The sequence below is a fragment of the Mobula hypostoma genome, chromosome X1 (assembly GCF_963921235.1).
Source record: "Mobula hypostoma chromosome X1, sMobHyp1.1, whole genome shotgun sequence".
Taxonomy (NCBI): domain Eukaryota; kingdom Metazoa; phylum Chordata; class Chondrichthyes; order Myliobatiformes; family Myliobatidae; genus Mobula; species Mobula hypostoma.
The window spans coordinates 36973566-36988030 of NC_086128.1; the positions used below are offsets into that span (position 1 = coordinate 36973566).

Consider the following 14465-nt stretch of genomic DNA (forward strand, 5'->3'; position numbering starts at 1 on the left):
TGATTAAAAGGGAAGTAATAAATAGATCTACAGAGAACAGGTTGCAGTGAGCCACCATTCTTTAACACTTCCTTGAAAAATGAAAAAGAGGAAGAGGATATAAAGTAAACAAATATTGGCAGATTCCTCTGTATAGCATGTCAGGGTGGCTGCAGGCTAAGACCACAAATAAATATGGTTAGCTGCTTGAGAATAATTGCCATAAAGATACAAAAAGAAGTTATCTCTGTTGTCCTTTATAAAAGTCCCTTTTTATCTTTGAACTATTAACTGAGAGAACTTTTGAACTTGTCAGCATCAGGCTTTTTTTTTGCAGCATACGTCCTCCTCCATTACATGACCTTCCCATAAGTACAGCATTTTTTCCCAATTCCTACGTAATTTGCTGTAAAATTGTGTAAATCTGTTGCTAATTTCTTGATTATCTGGGCATGTAATGTACTTTGTGCATATTTCTGGATCTTAACTTGCATCTGTCACTTTTTGGTGGAATTTTTCTACATATGACTTATCAGTCTCATTTTACTTTTTTCTTTACACAGCCATATTTTTTTCAAAATTTTTAATTTTGATGTTAACCCAGTCTATTTCTACCCCTTTGCTTTATTCTTTTTCACAATTCATTCTAATTTCATCTGCCTGCTTCATCTCTGTTCAAATGGTAGTTCAGTTTCATATTCATCCATTTTCCTAGTTCTTATATGCTGTCCATCCTTCTGGCTTAACTCCCACCTTCCTTTAGAACTAATACTTGTCTCATACTCCTAATTCTCAACCTGTTACTAAGTGTTGAGATTCCCAAACTAGAATTTGACCTTAGATTGTCAGCCTTGAACTTCCATTGCACAAGATTCCTCCTCTGCCTTGAAGAATAACCACAATAATGTCTGTGCCCTACGTGCATGGAGTTCTTAATTACCCCTTTAGCACATGATTAATGAAGACTTTTGCCCTTTAACGGTCTCAAAATTCTAACCTTAAACTGTTTGTATCATTTTGTTAATAACATTGGCCGTTATACGTTCAACTATTGGCAGCATATTGGGTTGATAAATTTATGTTTGAAATCTTTTTCCTTTGTTGGAATGTCTTCTAGCTGATAGGGACCACTCAGTATTTCACACTAAAATTCCCCTCGACCATGAGATTCTTTCATGTTCTTGGCGCTGAGTTCAATGATTGAGTGCAGCCTCTGGTACTGGCCACTCTGATGGTGAGCTTTTCAAAAGTGTGTGTGTTGTAATTGTTTTCCTCTAATGCTTCTGGCCCCAGAGCCTGAATTACAATCCAAAATTAAATGGCTTTTGAGTGCTGATATTACTTATCCTTCTGAAATGTAACGATGGCTGATTTTTTTTGACATCTGTTAAAGCAGCGTAAACATTTTGGATAGTTTAACCTTTGTGTTGTTGAGCAGATGTGAACAAACAGATTGACATGTTTATTCAGCATTTGTATATTTATTACTATTTTTGAAAGAAGGATATTTATTTTTTCCGAACATTACAAAGGTATGTTGTAAAATTTGGCCCAGGCTACCATTTTTGTGTGAGTGGAGGTCTGTAAGCAAGATTGTATATACATACATGTAGGCGTACAATAGCCTGATAGTTCAGTTACTCTGCTAGCAGCCAGACCTCTGGACCATTGATCCCAGTTGAATTCAAATCCCACCAAAGCAGATGTGGAATTTAACTTAAAAGTAAATAAGTCTGGAATTTTTAAAGCATAATAATAGTTGTGAAATGACTGGTTTATTCTAAACACCAATGTGGCTCCCTAATATACTCCAAGAACAGCTCATTTCAGTGAGTGACTGAAACCACTAGATTGTTGTAATAATTCACAGGTTCACTAACACCTTCTGGGGGATGAGCTCTGTCCTGGGGCAGTTAGGAATGAACAACAGTTGCCAGACATGTCTGTCTCACTCTATACCACTGCCACAAAATAACAAACTTCATGATGTATGTCAGTGATAATAAATCTGATTTTGAAATTCTTTAAATGCAAATCATATACCTGTACAGTTGATATTGCACAGGAAGAAACCATTCATCCCATCATGTCCATGTCAGCTGTACTGGAGCACCCTGCTAGTTTCCTTGCCTTGTTCTATAGCCCTGCAAAGGTTTCTTGACTGTATGTTTATCCAGTTTGCTTTTCAAGGCCACAAAAGTGCCTGTCTCCACCACATTTGTGTGCAGGCAGTGCATTCAAGGTTTCAGCCAGACATTGTTTTCAAGAAAATGTTTTTTCTCTGGACTTTCCTAGTTCTCTTTTATTTATTTTGTACTTCTGATCTCTGGTCCTTGACCCTTCTATTGAAGGAAACGGTAGCCACTATCCAAACTGTTCAGGCCCCTTATTATTTTATTACTTCTGTCCAATTTCTCCTTGGCCTTCTCAGCTCTAAAGAAAACTATCCCAGTAACTGTTGTCTTTCATCCCAGGAAACATACTCATAAACCTCCCCAATATCCTTCCTACAATGAAGCAACCAGAACTGAACAGAATATTCATATCTAAGACTGCAACATCATTTTATAAAGGTTCTACTTCATTTTCCTGTTTTTACGCTCTGCCTTTATGGATTAAACCCAGACTTGTGCATGCCTTCCTCAGTCTGCCCTGCCTCTTTCAATGATTTTTGCATACATACCTCTAGCTTCCTCTGCTCCTGCATCCCTTTTAGAATGGCCACCTTTACTTCAGCAGTAGTTAAATTCGAACAGCTAATTTGAAAGATGTGAGACATTGTTCTTTAAATTCTAACCAGCTTCATTGCAGATTGTTTTTGGTACAATTGAGGTAAGAATGTTTTATCTATGTGAGACTATATTATCTACTATGCTCTCCATTGTCTGTCATAAGGTTCGGCTTTGTGATCTGGTTAGGATTAGATAAAAAGGAGGCCAGTTACATATAACAACAGAGGTTAGGCATTCTCCTTAACTGGACAATTAAAGTGATTCACGCTTATGAATATAGAATGGTAAAGAAGAATAGGTCCTTCAACCCACGATGTCTGCGCTGAACACTAACATGTTAATTCCTAGCAGATTTGTACAAGTATTAGTTAAATTAATAAAAAAAAATGTAGTCCACCGAACTTCAGAGGTAAGGAAGAAAGGACAGGTCCTGTCCAGGTTATGGTACAGTTTTGTTCCTCTGTTCCACTGTCAGTCCATAGGTTGGAAGTGTCAGTAGTCAGCAAATCCATCCTGGTCTCACAACTGCTTAATTGTATGTACATAAATTGGGTGCTTATAATCTGGGGAGAACTGATTCCATTGGAAAAAAAATTATTCTGGTTCCAGTATCAAAAATCCAGCTGTCTAGAACTTGTACATTTCTGGAAATTCAGGTGACTGACTGTTAGTCATGAAAACAGCCTTCAACCCGTTAACCACCCATTTACACTAATCCTTCATTAATCCCATTCTCTTTTGTCCCCTCATTCTTATTAACTACCCCTGGACTCTCCTACTTGCCTACACATTAAGGGCACTTTACGGTAGCCAGTTAACCTACCAACCAAACTGCAATTGGAGGAATCCCACACAGTCACAGGGAAAACATAACAAACTCCCCACAGACAGGACCAGAGGTCAGGATTGAACTTGGTCCTCTGCTGCTGTGAGGCAACGGCTTTATTACCTGCACCACTATGTCACCCATGAATTCACTATTAGCGAACCATGTTGCCTGGCTTTGCCACTTTGTGGTAGCACACCGGTAATGTTTTTGAGCCCAGATGTGACGCAGCCTGAAGTGCCCAACCTCACTTTGAAAAGGATTTGACTTAACATTTGGTAATACGAAACAAAACTGAAGTTATGTTTTTGTTCCCAAACATCATTTTTCACATTATCCAATATCTGAAATGCAATATGGTCACTGACCCAGCGATGATAAACCTTTGGATCAGGTACCTGTAGGAATAACAAGAAAATACAGAAAATACTTAGCAGATCAGGCAACATCTATGGAGAGAAGCAAAGCTAACATTTCAGGTCAATGTCTTTCATTGTCCATCCATTTGAAATATTGCCCTTGACTTCAGGTCAGAGGAGTAAGTTTTAAGGTTAGTGACAAAGGAGTTCAGTTTTATATATTTGGTTATGACCAGCATTAGTGCTGTGACTAAAATTTAAATCTTTATCTGTGGAAATTTGATTGAAAAATGGTGGCATTATTTCATTGCTGTGATTCTAAAGCAAGTCATTTAATGCAGGCAAAACTTTCCCATATCTGCAGTTCCAAAATTCCAACGCAGAAAGTTATTTAAACAAACTTTATCTAATCCAATATATAATCAGAAATCTACATATAAATTTGCAAGTTCCTCCATCAAACCACAAGATGGAAGATTCTGAGGGGTGGACAGTTCTTCTGTTAACATACAGGATTTGAACTTTAATCTAAAATTTGCTTGTGGCATAATGCTGCACTCCAATACTTCCTACCTGACAGACACATCCTCCACTTGCTGGTCAGTGAACAGACCCAAAGAAGTTTTAGGTTTAGAGTTTGAGATGTAAACTACTGATAACCAGATGGTTACTAGACAATGAAATATCTTGCCTTGATGAAGGCAGCAAGGAAGTTGCTGAAAATGTAGACATGCAATATACCATTCATATTGCAATTTATATTCAAGAGCCAATGCATGCAATTTGACATTTATTGTTCAGAAGTAATTGCATGGTAAAGCATTGTATATTCAGCTTTTCAAAAAGAAATGTAGGTAAAACTTCCATGTTACATTTCTTAATTACACCTTTAATTAGTAAAAAGAATTGGCCTTTTTAGATATGTGAATTTTAAAACATGCACTTTCAGACGTCCAACCTCTCCCGGGAGTTCCAGGAGTCTCCCGCATATTGATAGCTGCTCCCTGACGCCCACAAATAATATACAATATCCCAGAAATCGATTTTTTAGAGAGGGAGAAGGGAAAAAAAGAGAAAGAAAGAAAATGAATGAATCCTGCTTGATCTCTCTTTGTGCTAAGTAGACCTATCAGTTTTCTCTGTGGGCGGGCTTTACAGTCGAACACTCTCTCTTCCATATTCCATCAGTTCAGTTACTGCCATCTGTAATGATGCTGAAATCATCCAGATAACTGTCGGTGATGAAGTACAAAAGCCTGGTGAAGAAATTCCCAAGGCTGGCGGTGACAACCTGACTATGCAAGGCTGTCCTATACGGGTAGGGCGCGTTGGTGTCTTAAAGGGGATTAGAGCAGGGTTTAAATTGGAGCGAAATTCCAAAATCGTCCACTAAAACATCTTTAAAAACGTGCTCGCAGCAAGCAAGTTCTTCGGGGTTTTTTTTTCCTGAAACACTTCCACTTACATCGAAGCCCGTGGTGGACTGGGTTTAAGCGCAGCCATTTTCAGAAGAAAAACTGATTTTAATAAATACCGGGACCCACCGAGGTCTCATCATTAGGACAGCGAACTGTTCACCTGTGCTGCGCACTTTATATGCATTTTGAATTACACTTTATTAAATAATATGGTAATATATCGTTTTATGTGATGTGCGTCATATATGTATTGTGGCTACACCATGGTCCGGACAGAGATTGTTTCGTTTGTGGACAATCAGCCAGATGACAATAAACTTGAAATTGAAGATATAGAACTTCTAAATCACTCATTTAAAATCCCCCATTTCGATGTAAAAAAGTAAGTTCTGATCCTGACTATTGCAGGCAATGTGTGTGTGTGACTACGGATGTATATGTGATCGGACATCGTCCGAATGGATGTTAAGTGGTGCTTTTATTTCTTTTAGGGACCACAGCATATTAGGGAGGCTAAGCGCAGGGAAGACTGCTCAAGTAGTTCACAGTTCTTTTCAGCAGAAAACCAAAGTCTGACAGAGAAGGTCACTAGAGCTGAGGTGTACTTTACCCCTTTCATCGTTGAGCATAACCTGCCATTCCAGGTGTATAAGCACACAGGCAAGCGATTCAGGAAAATGTTTCCTGATTCAGAAATGGCAAAAAACTATGCCTGCTCATCAACCAAGACAGCAGCTATTGTGAACATGGCACATTAAGGCAGAATTCAGAAGTCAGCTGTCTCACAAAACACTTGTGAATCTGATGTCTTGCAAAATTAACAAATTCATTGACACAGACTGCTATGAGGTTGAGACCTCCCTGAAATGAGTTTTTGCAGGGTGGGATGTATGCACTTCGCTTTCCCAGATTGGTTCTTGGAAACTGGTTTTCCACAGAGTCATTAACAAACAATAAATCAACTTTATAAACACTTGGAAGAGAATATTGGCAGGCTTCAAGTACTTTATCATCCTTAAAGTACTTAAAATATTTCTTCCAACAAAATTACATTCTGTTGTACTTGGTGTGTGACTGCCCAGTTACAACTACATCCTGACTAGAAAATTCAACTGATTTGGGGATTTGTAATTCCTTTTGTCAGATTCAGGCACTACAGACAAATTGGACTGCCTGTTTTGAGAACTAAATGTGCAAAATGCTGAAAGCATTTCAGCAAATGTGTCAGGTGATTATCTACTATTGTTGCTGCCACCTGAGCTGTTTTGATGCAAGTGCAGTGTTCAAATGTGAGCCTAGATTTTCTTTGGATTCTTTTGAATTTGCTCTGTAGTTCCAGCAATTTCTGTTTATGTTGCTGGGAATCTTAAGAGTTTTACAGTACTGCATATTTTGGAAATACATTCAACAGGACATGCTTAGGTTTATATGACTGTAACCTGATGAATTTTTTACTGCTTGATTTGATCTAATAGTTTCTATAACTTCGCAGTTACAGGTACAAAAGTGTTTATAATGCCAAATGGAATGCTAAAGAGCAACCAGCAACTCGTGGAGATGATTGAGAAAATAAAACCAGAAATCAGGACACTTATGGAAAAGTGCAATACAGTATGTATACAAGAAGCTGTCCTTTTGGGTTGCAGTTGGGCCAGATTCCATGTGCTATTGTTCTGTACTCCAGTGCTTCAGATGAAACTGAACACAGCCCCACTAGTTGGGCATGTCTTGCACTCACTGATCTGTAGATAAATCATGCTGTGAACTCCACAGAAAGAAAAGTAATAACGATTTTCCCTATTCTTTATTTGGCCTCTCAAGACACTTTTGTATTTTAAAATTGGAAAAGCCAATTGAAACTTGTACAGTGTATGATTTTCATAAAATTCCACATATTTTGCAATCAAGGACCAGGCCTTTTTGCATGAGGCTGTAAACTGGAAAAATAAATGAGATTCTAGGATATATATGGAAACTGGCCTTCAAAAAGCAAATCAATGCAAGTTCCATGTTTTCGAAGTATGAATCATTGGTAATTGGTTTATTGTGACACGTACTAAGATATAGTGAAACACTGTTCTGTATGCCATTCATAAAGATCATACCAAAACAATAGTACATCCAGGCAGTAACAGAAGGCAAATTATAGCATTGTTGTTGGCAATCCTATCCACTTGCTCATTCCTGAATATGTTATTGGTGTACTTCAGCTGTGAAACTTCTAAATTCTGAGTTCATAAACCAAAATGTGTATAAGGTCATAAGACATAGGAGCAGAAGTAGGCCATTTGGCCCATTGAGTATGTTCTGCCATTTCATAATGGCTGATTTATTATTCCTCTCTATCCCATTCTCCTGCCTTCTGCTTGTAACTTTTGACACCATGGCTACTCAGTAACCTATCAACCTCCACTTTAAATATACCCAAGGACTTGGCCTCCACAGCTTTACATGGCAATGAATTCTACAGATTCACCACCCTCTGGCAAAGAAATTCCTCCTTATCTCTGTTCTAAATAGACATCCAACTATGTTGAGGCTGTGGCCTCTGGTCCCAGACTCCCCCACTGTAGAAAACACCCTCTCCACATTCACTCTATCTAGGCCTTTCAATAACCATTAGGTTTCAATGAGATCCACCCCTTCATTCCAGAATCATTCTGATGAACCTCCTCTGGACCTTCTCCAGTGCCAGTATATCTTTTCTTGTATAGGGGGCCCCAAATGACTCTCAATACTCCCAAGTGCAGTCTGACCAATGCCTGATAAAGCCTCAGTATTATTTATATTCAACCCCTCTTAAAAAAAATGAATGGTAACACTGCATTTTCCTTCCTTACCACTGACTCAACCTGCAAGTTAACCTTTGAAGAATCCTACACAGGGACTCCCAAGTCTCTTTGCGCACCTGATTTTTGAATTTTCTCTCTTCGTTTATTTGGGACACTATGTCACTTAATTGGAACAGGAAACTGTTACCGAACAGTTTCTTACTAGCATCAGTTGCAAGCACTTATGTGGCCGTTAGACACTACAGTGTGTTTAGAGCAAACAGTTTCTAAATAGCATCAGTTGTGTTTGCTTGTGTTCAAAAAGCAGTGATTTTTGTCACTGGTAATTGGTGAGTAATAAGCAGTAAGACAATTCAGAACTGTTATTTCCATGAAACCAGCTAATTGGGGCAGCCACTAAATTGGCCCAAATGTACTGGTCTCAATTTGCCCCAATTAACCAGAATCCACTGTACCCCAAATCCCATTCCCTCCCATATAATCCTCCCTTTTCTCTATCAGCCATGTTCCTAACTAAGAGTTCCTGATGTTCTACCACCACCCCTGGCAGCGTGTTTCACGCACCCGCCACTGTCTGCAAAAACAACTTGCCTCTGACATTCTTCCCCCCCCCCCCATATTTTCCTCCAATCACCTTAAATTATGCCCCTTTTTATTAGCCATAGTGATGTTCTTGTACAAAAGGATCACAGTTGGGAGGTGTTGAAGAAGCCTTGGCGAGCAGGTTCATTTCATCTATTGGTACTCACTCCAGCCACAGTGCAAAAGTGACTAAGGGCAGAAGCATTTAAGGTTGTGAATGGCATGACAAACCAAATCTGCTGCCTTGTCCTGAGTGTTGTTGAGCTTCCTGGGGGAGTTATTCACTGCAAATTACCTACTGCTGTCAACTTTTTGTAGCCGTGTCATTTCAGTATCTAATTCCTGGGCAGTAGTGACTCACAACATTCGTGATGGAGATTTGATAATGAAAATATGTTTAAGCACCAAGAGCTGGTGGTTAAATTTCCAAATTAGAGATGGTCATCATCCAGCAAGGGTGTTGGAGCAATGAATAAAATTGGGCGGTATGTTAGCATAGAGCTATTATAGCACTGGTGATTCGTGTTTAATGCTCCTACTGTCTCAAAGGAGTTTGTACATTCTTCCTGTCACCACATGGGTTTCACCCGGTGCTCCGGTTTCCTCTCACATTCCAAAGACGTGTGGGGTTGTCGGTCAGTTGGTTACATGCTTGTAATTGGGCAGAGTGGACTCTAAGAAATCATTAACACGAGAAAATCTGCAGATGCTGGAAATCCAAGGCAACGTACACTAAATGCTGGAGGAGCTCAGCAGGTCAGACAGCATCTAAGGAAAGGAATAAACAGTCGATATTTCGGGCTGATGGCCTAAAATGTGGGCTGTTTATTCCTTTCCATAGATACTGCCCAACCTGTTGAGTTCTACCAGCATTTTGTGTATGTTGGTGAAGAAATCCTTTCCTCAGTTCTAACAATATTGAGAACCATTAAGCAGTTATTGGTTAAGTGCTAAGTTGGTAAAGCCAAGTGAACATTTTGTTCTGATTTTTTTTTTCTCCACACTCTCATGAGTCATATCATATTACTCTCCTACACGCAAAAAAAGGATTAGTGCTACAGATGGAGCTTTTTTTTCGTGTTGTTATCTGAACTTCCTGTAAATGTTTGTGTAGCTGTGTAATATCCATTTTATTAATCAATGCAGGTTAAAATGTGGGTCCAATTGTTGATACCAAGGATAGAAGATGGCAATAATTTTGGTGTTTCTATCCAGGTAATATCCTTCATTGTGTCTTGTACTTTAGATTTTACCTTGCTTATTTTCTGAAGCCTTGTTTAGTTAGCACTTAGGTTTTTGGAGTGAGTTTTTCTACACTTGGACCTGGATATTGTGAGCTGGGGGATTGGAGGGCTTTATCTTGGAACAGTGGGCAGGATATTATGGCATGATATTTTCTGCCATAATATCTTTGTCCTCGCTGCCTTGTCTTATTTCTTTCTCATTTACAATTGCAGGAAGAGACTGTTGCAGAACTTAGAACAGTTGAAAGTGAAGCTGCTTCATACTTGGACCAGATCTCTAGGTAAAATACACATCCTAATGTAGAAATAATTTCCTGAATTTATCTATTAGCCTATTTTAGCCAAAGCATGTCAGATCACAAACTTAAACTGTATACATGGAAATCGCTTTAAAATTTAATTGATTATTGAATTTTTATTAACCCTCAGCACTACAGCAATATTAATGTTTTGGGTATAACTATAATTACCCTTAAACTTTAATAGAAGTAAATTATACACAGCCTTCAGCCTATAAAACATGTCTTTTTTTCAGATATTACATAACAAGAGCAAAGTTGGTTTCCAAAGTAGCTAAATATCCTCATGTGGTAAGTGGAATGAGCTTGTATTTTAACTTGAGTCACCAAAATTAATTTTTAAAAAATTCAGATCACTGATTGGGCATTGAAATAGGTACTTTCTGTGATAACAATGTGAAAGAAATATATGGTGTTCCGTTGAGAAAAGAGTCTGTTTTTCTAAAATAATCCATAGTGGTCATAAATAAAATTCAGATGGGTATACCATATTAGAGGGGAAAAGAGTAAATATTAACAAATTAATTGGTCTTTCTAGGGTCCCTAAATGTGCAAGAGTGGGGCGTATGGCTATTTTTTTTTTAAAGAAAACTATTTTAAAAGTATACTGTATCTTTAATTTCTTGTTTACTCAAAAGGCTTAGACAGGGTAGATGTGGAATTGATGTATCCCCTGGTTGCCATGTCTAGAACCATTGGGTAATACACTCCAAGTAAGAGGCCTACCATTCAGAATGGAGATAAAAAATATTCTTTGTCTAGAGACTGGATACTTCTGTAGAATTCACTACCTGTGGAGATTCAATTGCTATGAATTTTCAAGAAAGATAGATAAACTTTTCGATATGAAGGTCATGGGGTAATTCAGGAAAGTGGCACTGGGGGAAAGGATCAGGCAAAGTCTTGGATAACGAAGCAGATGCAAGGATTGAATATCCTAATTCTGTTTAGAGGAAAGGCAATTGAACAGCACCTAAAAATAGTTATTCTACTAATCTTATTACTTAATAATGCTGTGGGGAGAAATGTTTGGCAAGGTGTTAGTTAATACTAATATTCCCTTAGTTAACTCCAAAGAGGTGACTTATTGAAATCTTTCCTCTACAACTTGGCAGCATATATGCTCTGTACTAATCGATGGGAATATGGTCAATTTTCAGTTTGTTTCCCAAATACAATTGAGAGTCTGCTGTCATACTACTTTGAACCAGTGATCTTCCAAAAACCATTATTTGAGAAAACTAAACATGATTGTACTTAAGTCTAATTCATTGTGTGACTTGCATCACCAAGACTCACCAAAACCGTTAGCACCGATTTGCATTCACCTTTATTAAATAAAACATTTCTTCACACTGATAATTTATTATTTTCCCTGACTTCAAGATTTTTCTCTCTGATTTTCCAGTAGCATGCTGATTGTCAAAGTAAGTTTTTCTAGCACAATTTGTCAACTTGGCTCCTTCCCACTTAAACATTCTCTCTACCTGGGTATAGTTTTTCATTGCAAGATGTCCTTAGCTGTTTACCCCAGTTGGTGAATTTAAGTGCCAATTGTTTTCAGAAATGTGTAATACAAGGCTTGTGCTCCCAAAATAGTTTCCCCTTTACACGCTGAGTGTCAATGGCATGTTTGCAATTGCAAAACTACCTGCATATGTCTAGTTTTGACCACTAATGCAGATGCTTCAGGGCTTTACCACAGTTTTGAATATCAGTGAACTAAAGCTAAAACAATAATATGCCTGTTTTTAATTTTAGGAAGATTATCGTCGCACAGTATCAGAAATTGATGAAAAGGAATACATCAGTCTTCGATTAATTGTTTCTGAGCTGAGAAATCAATATGTAAGTATAAATTTTGACCAAAGCAGCAATGGTCCCATGAAAGATCTTTTAACCTCACTTTCAGTTTTTTGAAGTCTCAAGCTGTGGGTTTAGTGCATTGTTTTCTGCTTGAACTGGGCCTCTTGTTATTTCATTTTTGCCAAAACAACATCTATTATTATATAAATAACTTTTTTTTTTAAATTCCTGAACTTCCTGTGTGGGAATCTAAGTGAACTCATTGCCTCCCTTCAACATCGAAGAATGGAAATTTTCCTTGTGAATATTTGGAAATTCAAAAACCATAACCTAATTCCCTATTGTGAGGAATGTGGGGAGCTTCAATTTTTTTTTCCCATGATGATTAAGGGCACAGAGTTAATCAGAATTATGTGCTTATTGAATGCTTCACTAACAATAATATCCCTCCTCTCCATTTTATATTTTGAAATAATTATGTGGCCATTAATGGTGCAGTGGGACAGTCCTTTGACTTGTACTTGCATCTAGTCAAGACTTATTGATTGGATGAATATCCCTTCTCTGGTTATGATAGGAACAGAATATGTTGCAATATTCTGACAAAGTTTCGAGAATGACTTAATGAAATCATAAAAAGTTGGGTGGGAGAGAGTCCCATATTTGGGGGTTGGTGCAAATTAAGCCTTGCATCCCAAGGTGCAAATTGCCATTCTTTGTATCACAGTCTATTGGCTACCAGCTCTCCTACTAGATGGGGATGGGGAGGAAGAGGCCTCTTTTTATTCAAATTACTTCAAAACCCAGCACATTGGAAGTACAGAACAAAAGTTTGTCCTCTCAGGTAATATGCAAGAACAGCACATTCGCAAATCTCCAGGGTTCTGACAAACATTCACTGACCCTAGCTCAGCAGTCAATATGGGTTAATTAAACATGTTGAGATTCTTCCAAATTGCTTTCTGATGGTTATAGAAACCATTGCTATAAAGGAGCCGGAAACCTGGGAATTCTCTCTTTAGATGGGTCATGCAAATTTAAAGATAGCTGCATTTACACTTCAGAGAGCCCAATTATGGTGTATTGGTCTTTGCTCAGCTTCCTGTATTTAAATAAATCATTTGTTTGCCTACAAGGAAAATTTGCATTCCAAACCAGATAAACAGAAACTATCCGTATATTCCTCAGCTTGGCTTGGACCTTCTAATTGTGCTAAGGCAATGTGTTCATTTCAACTTTGCAAGTACAAACCAGAAGGTTTTAATGTTTTCTTTGCTACCCCTCCCCCAAAACCATTCTGTTCAATTCCTTTGGCTTAAAAATGACCTAAAATGAGATGTGGGCTGTGGAAAGTTAATTTTATAGGATGATCCTATCACAAGCTGTTTAGAGTTGCTACCATTCCTTTTGAGAAAAGCCCCTTTCATCTTAGTGTGGATAAACCAAAAGGTCACCTTAATATTAGGTGCTTTGGATTTGATCAGATCTGTGGGTATCAGAGCTATGTTTGAGCACAGGAAGGTCATTTTGCTTTGCTGTAGAGCACTGTATGTGAAGTTTCTTTGCATCACATTCCATAATTGATCCAATTTGAGCTTCTGAACTTAGGGGCATTATCTGATTCCGTTTTTTTTAAAAGAAAAAAAAACAGCTAGATACTAAAAACTTCATCGGGTAGTGTTTTGGTTGACTTTCTCTTCAAAACTTGTTGATATAAAGTAACTTTCAATGTGTAGCTCTGCAGTGAGAAGCCCTTATTTCCAAAAGTCTAAGTTCCTTATTGGCTGATTCATTTGAATAAACTAAATAACACTCTTGACAGTAAGCTGTTTTTATAGTATGCAAATTTTTAAATGGAGCTTACTGTATTTCTTGAACTCTAAAATATCTCCAAGGAATGCTTTATCTAGTACCTCTGCTCCATCCACCAAAAGCAGTGTTTCCCAGTGGCCAACCATTTTAATTCCTATACCCATTCCGACATGACAGTCCATGGCCGCTTTTCTAACAGTGAGGCCACTCTCAGGGTGGAGGAGCAACACCTTATATATTCCATCTGGGTAGCCTCCAACCTGATGGCATGAATATTGATATCTCCTTCCAGTAATTTTTTCCCCTCCCTTATCCCTCTTCTATTCCCCATTCTAGCTTCTTAACTCTTCTTGACAGCTGCTTCTCACCTCCCCTTGGTTCTCCTCCTTCCCTCGCTTCTATGGTCCACTCTCCTCTACTATCAGATTCCTTCTTCTCCAGCCCTTTGCTTTTCCCAACCACCTGCCATCATTTAGCAGGTAGCTAGTCCTCCTTCCCTCCCCCACCTTTATGTTCTGACATCCTCCCCCTTCCTTCTCAGTCCTGAAGAAGAGTCTTGGCCCACAATGTCAAATGTTTATTAATTTCCATAAATGCTGCCTGACCTGTGGAGTTC

General features: G+C 38.3%; 1 protein-coding gene and 1 long non-coding RNA gene across 2 annotated transcripts in view; one reads left to right on the forward strand and one right to left on the reverse strand.

The window, feature by feature from the left end:
• psme3 (proteasome activator subunit 3) overlaps positions 1-14465 on the forward strand; it is a 32423-nt gene that overhangs the window by 14888 nt on the left and 3070 nt on the right. The window contains exons 6-10 of the mRNA XM_063037557.1: positions 6807-6925; positions 9835-9903; positions 10146-10213; positions 10468-10522; positions 11993-12079. Of these exons, the coding sequence (XP_062893627.1) occupies positions 6807-6925; positions 9835-9903; positions 10146-10213; positions 10468-10522; positions 11993-12079 (398 nt within the window). The remainder of the gene's footprint in view (positions 1-6806; positions 6926-9834; positions 9904-10145; positions 10214-10467; positions 10523-11992; positions 12080-14465) is intronic.
• LOC134340377 (uncharacterized) overlaps positions 1-14465 on the reverse strand; it is a 39564-nt gene that overhangs the window by 10379 nt on the left and 14720 nt on the right. The window lies entirely within an intron of this gene.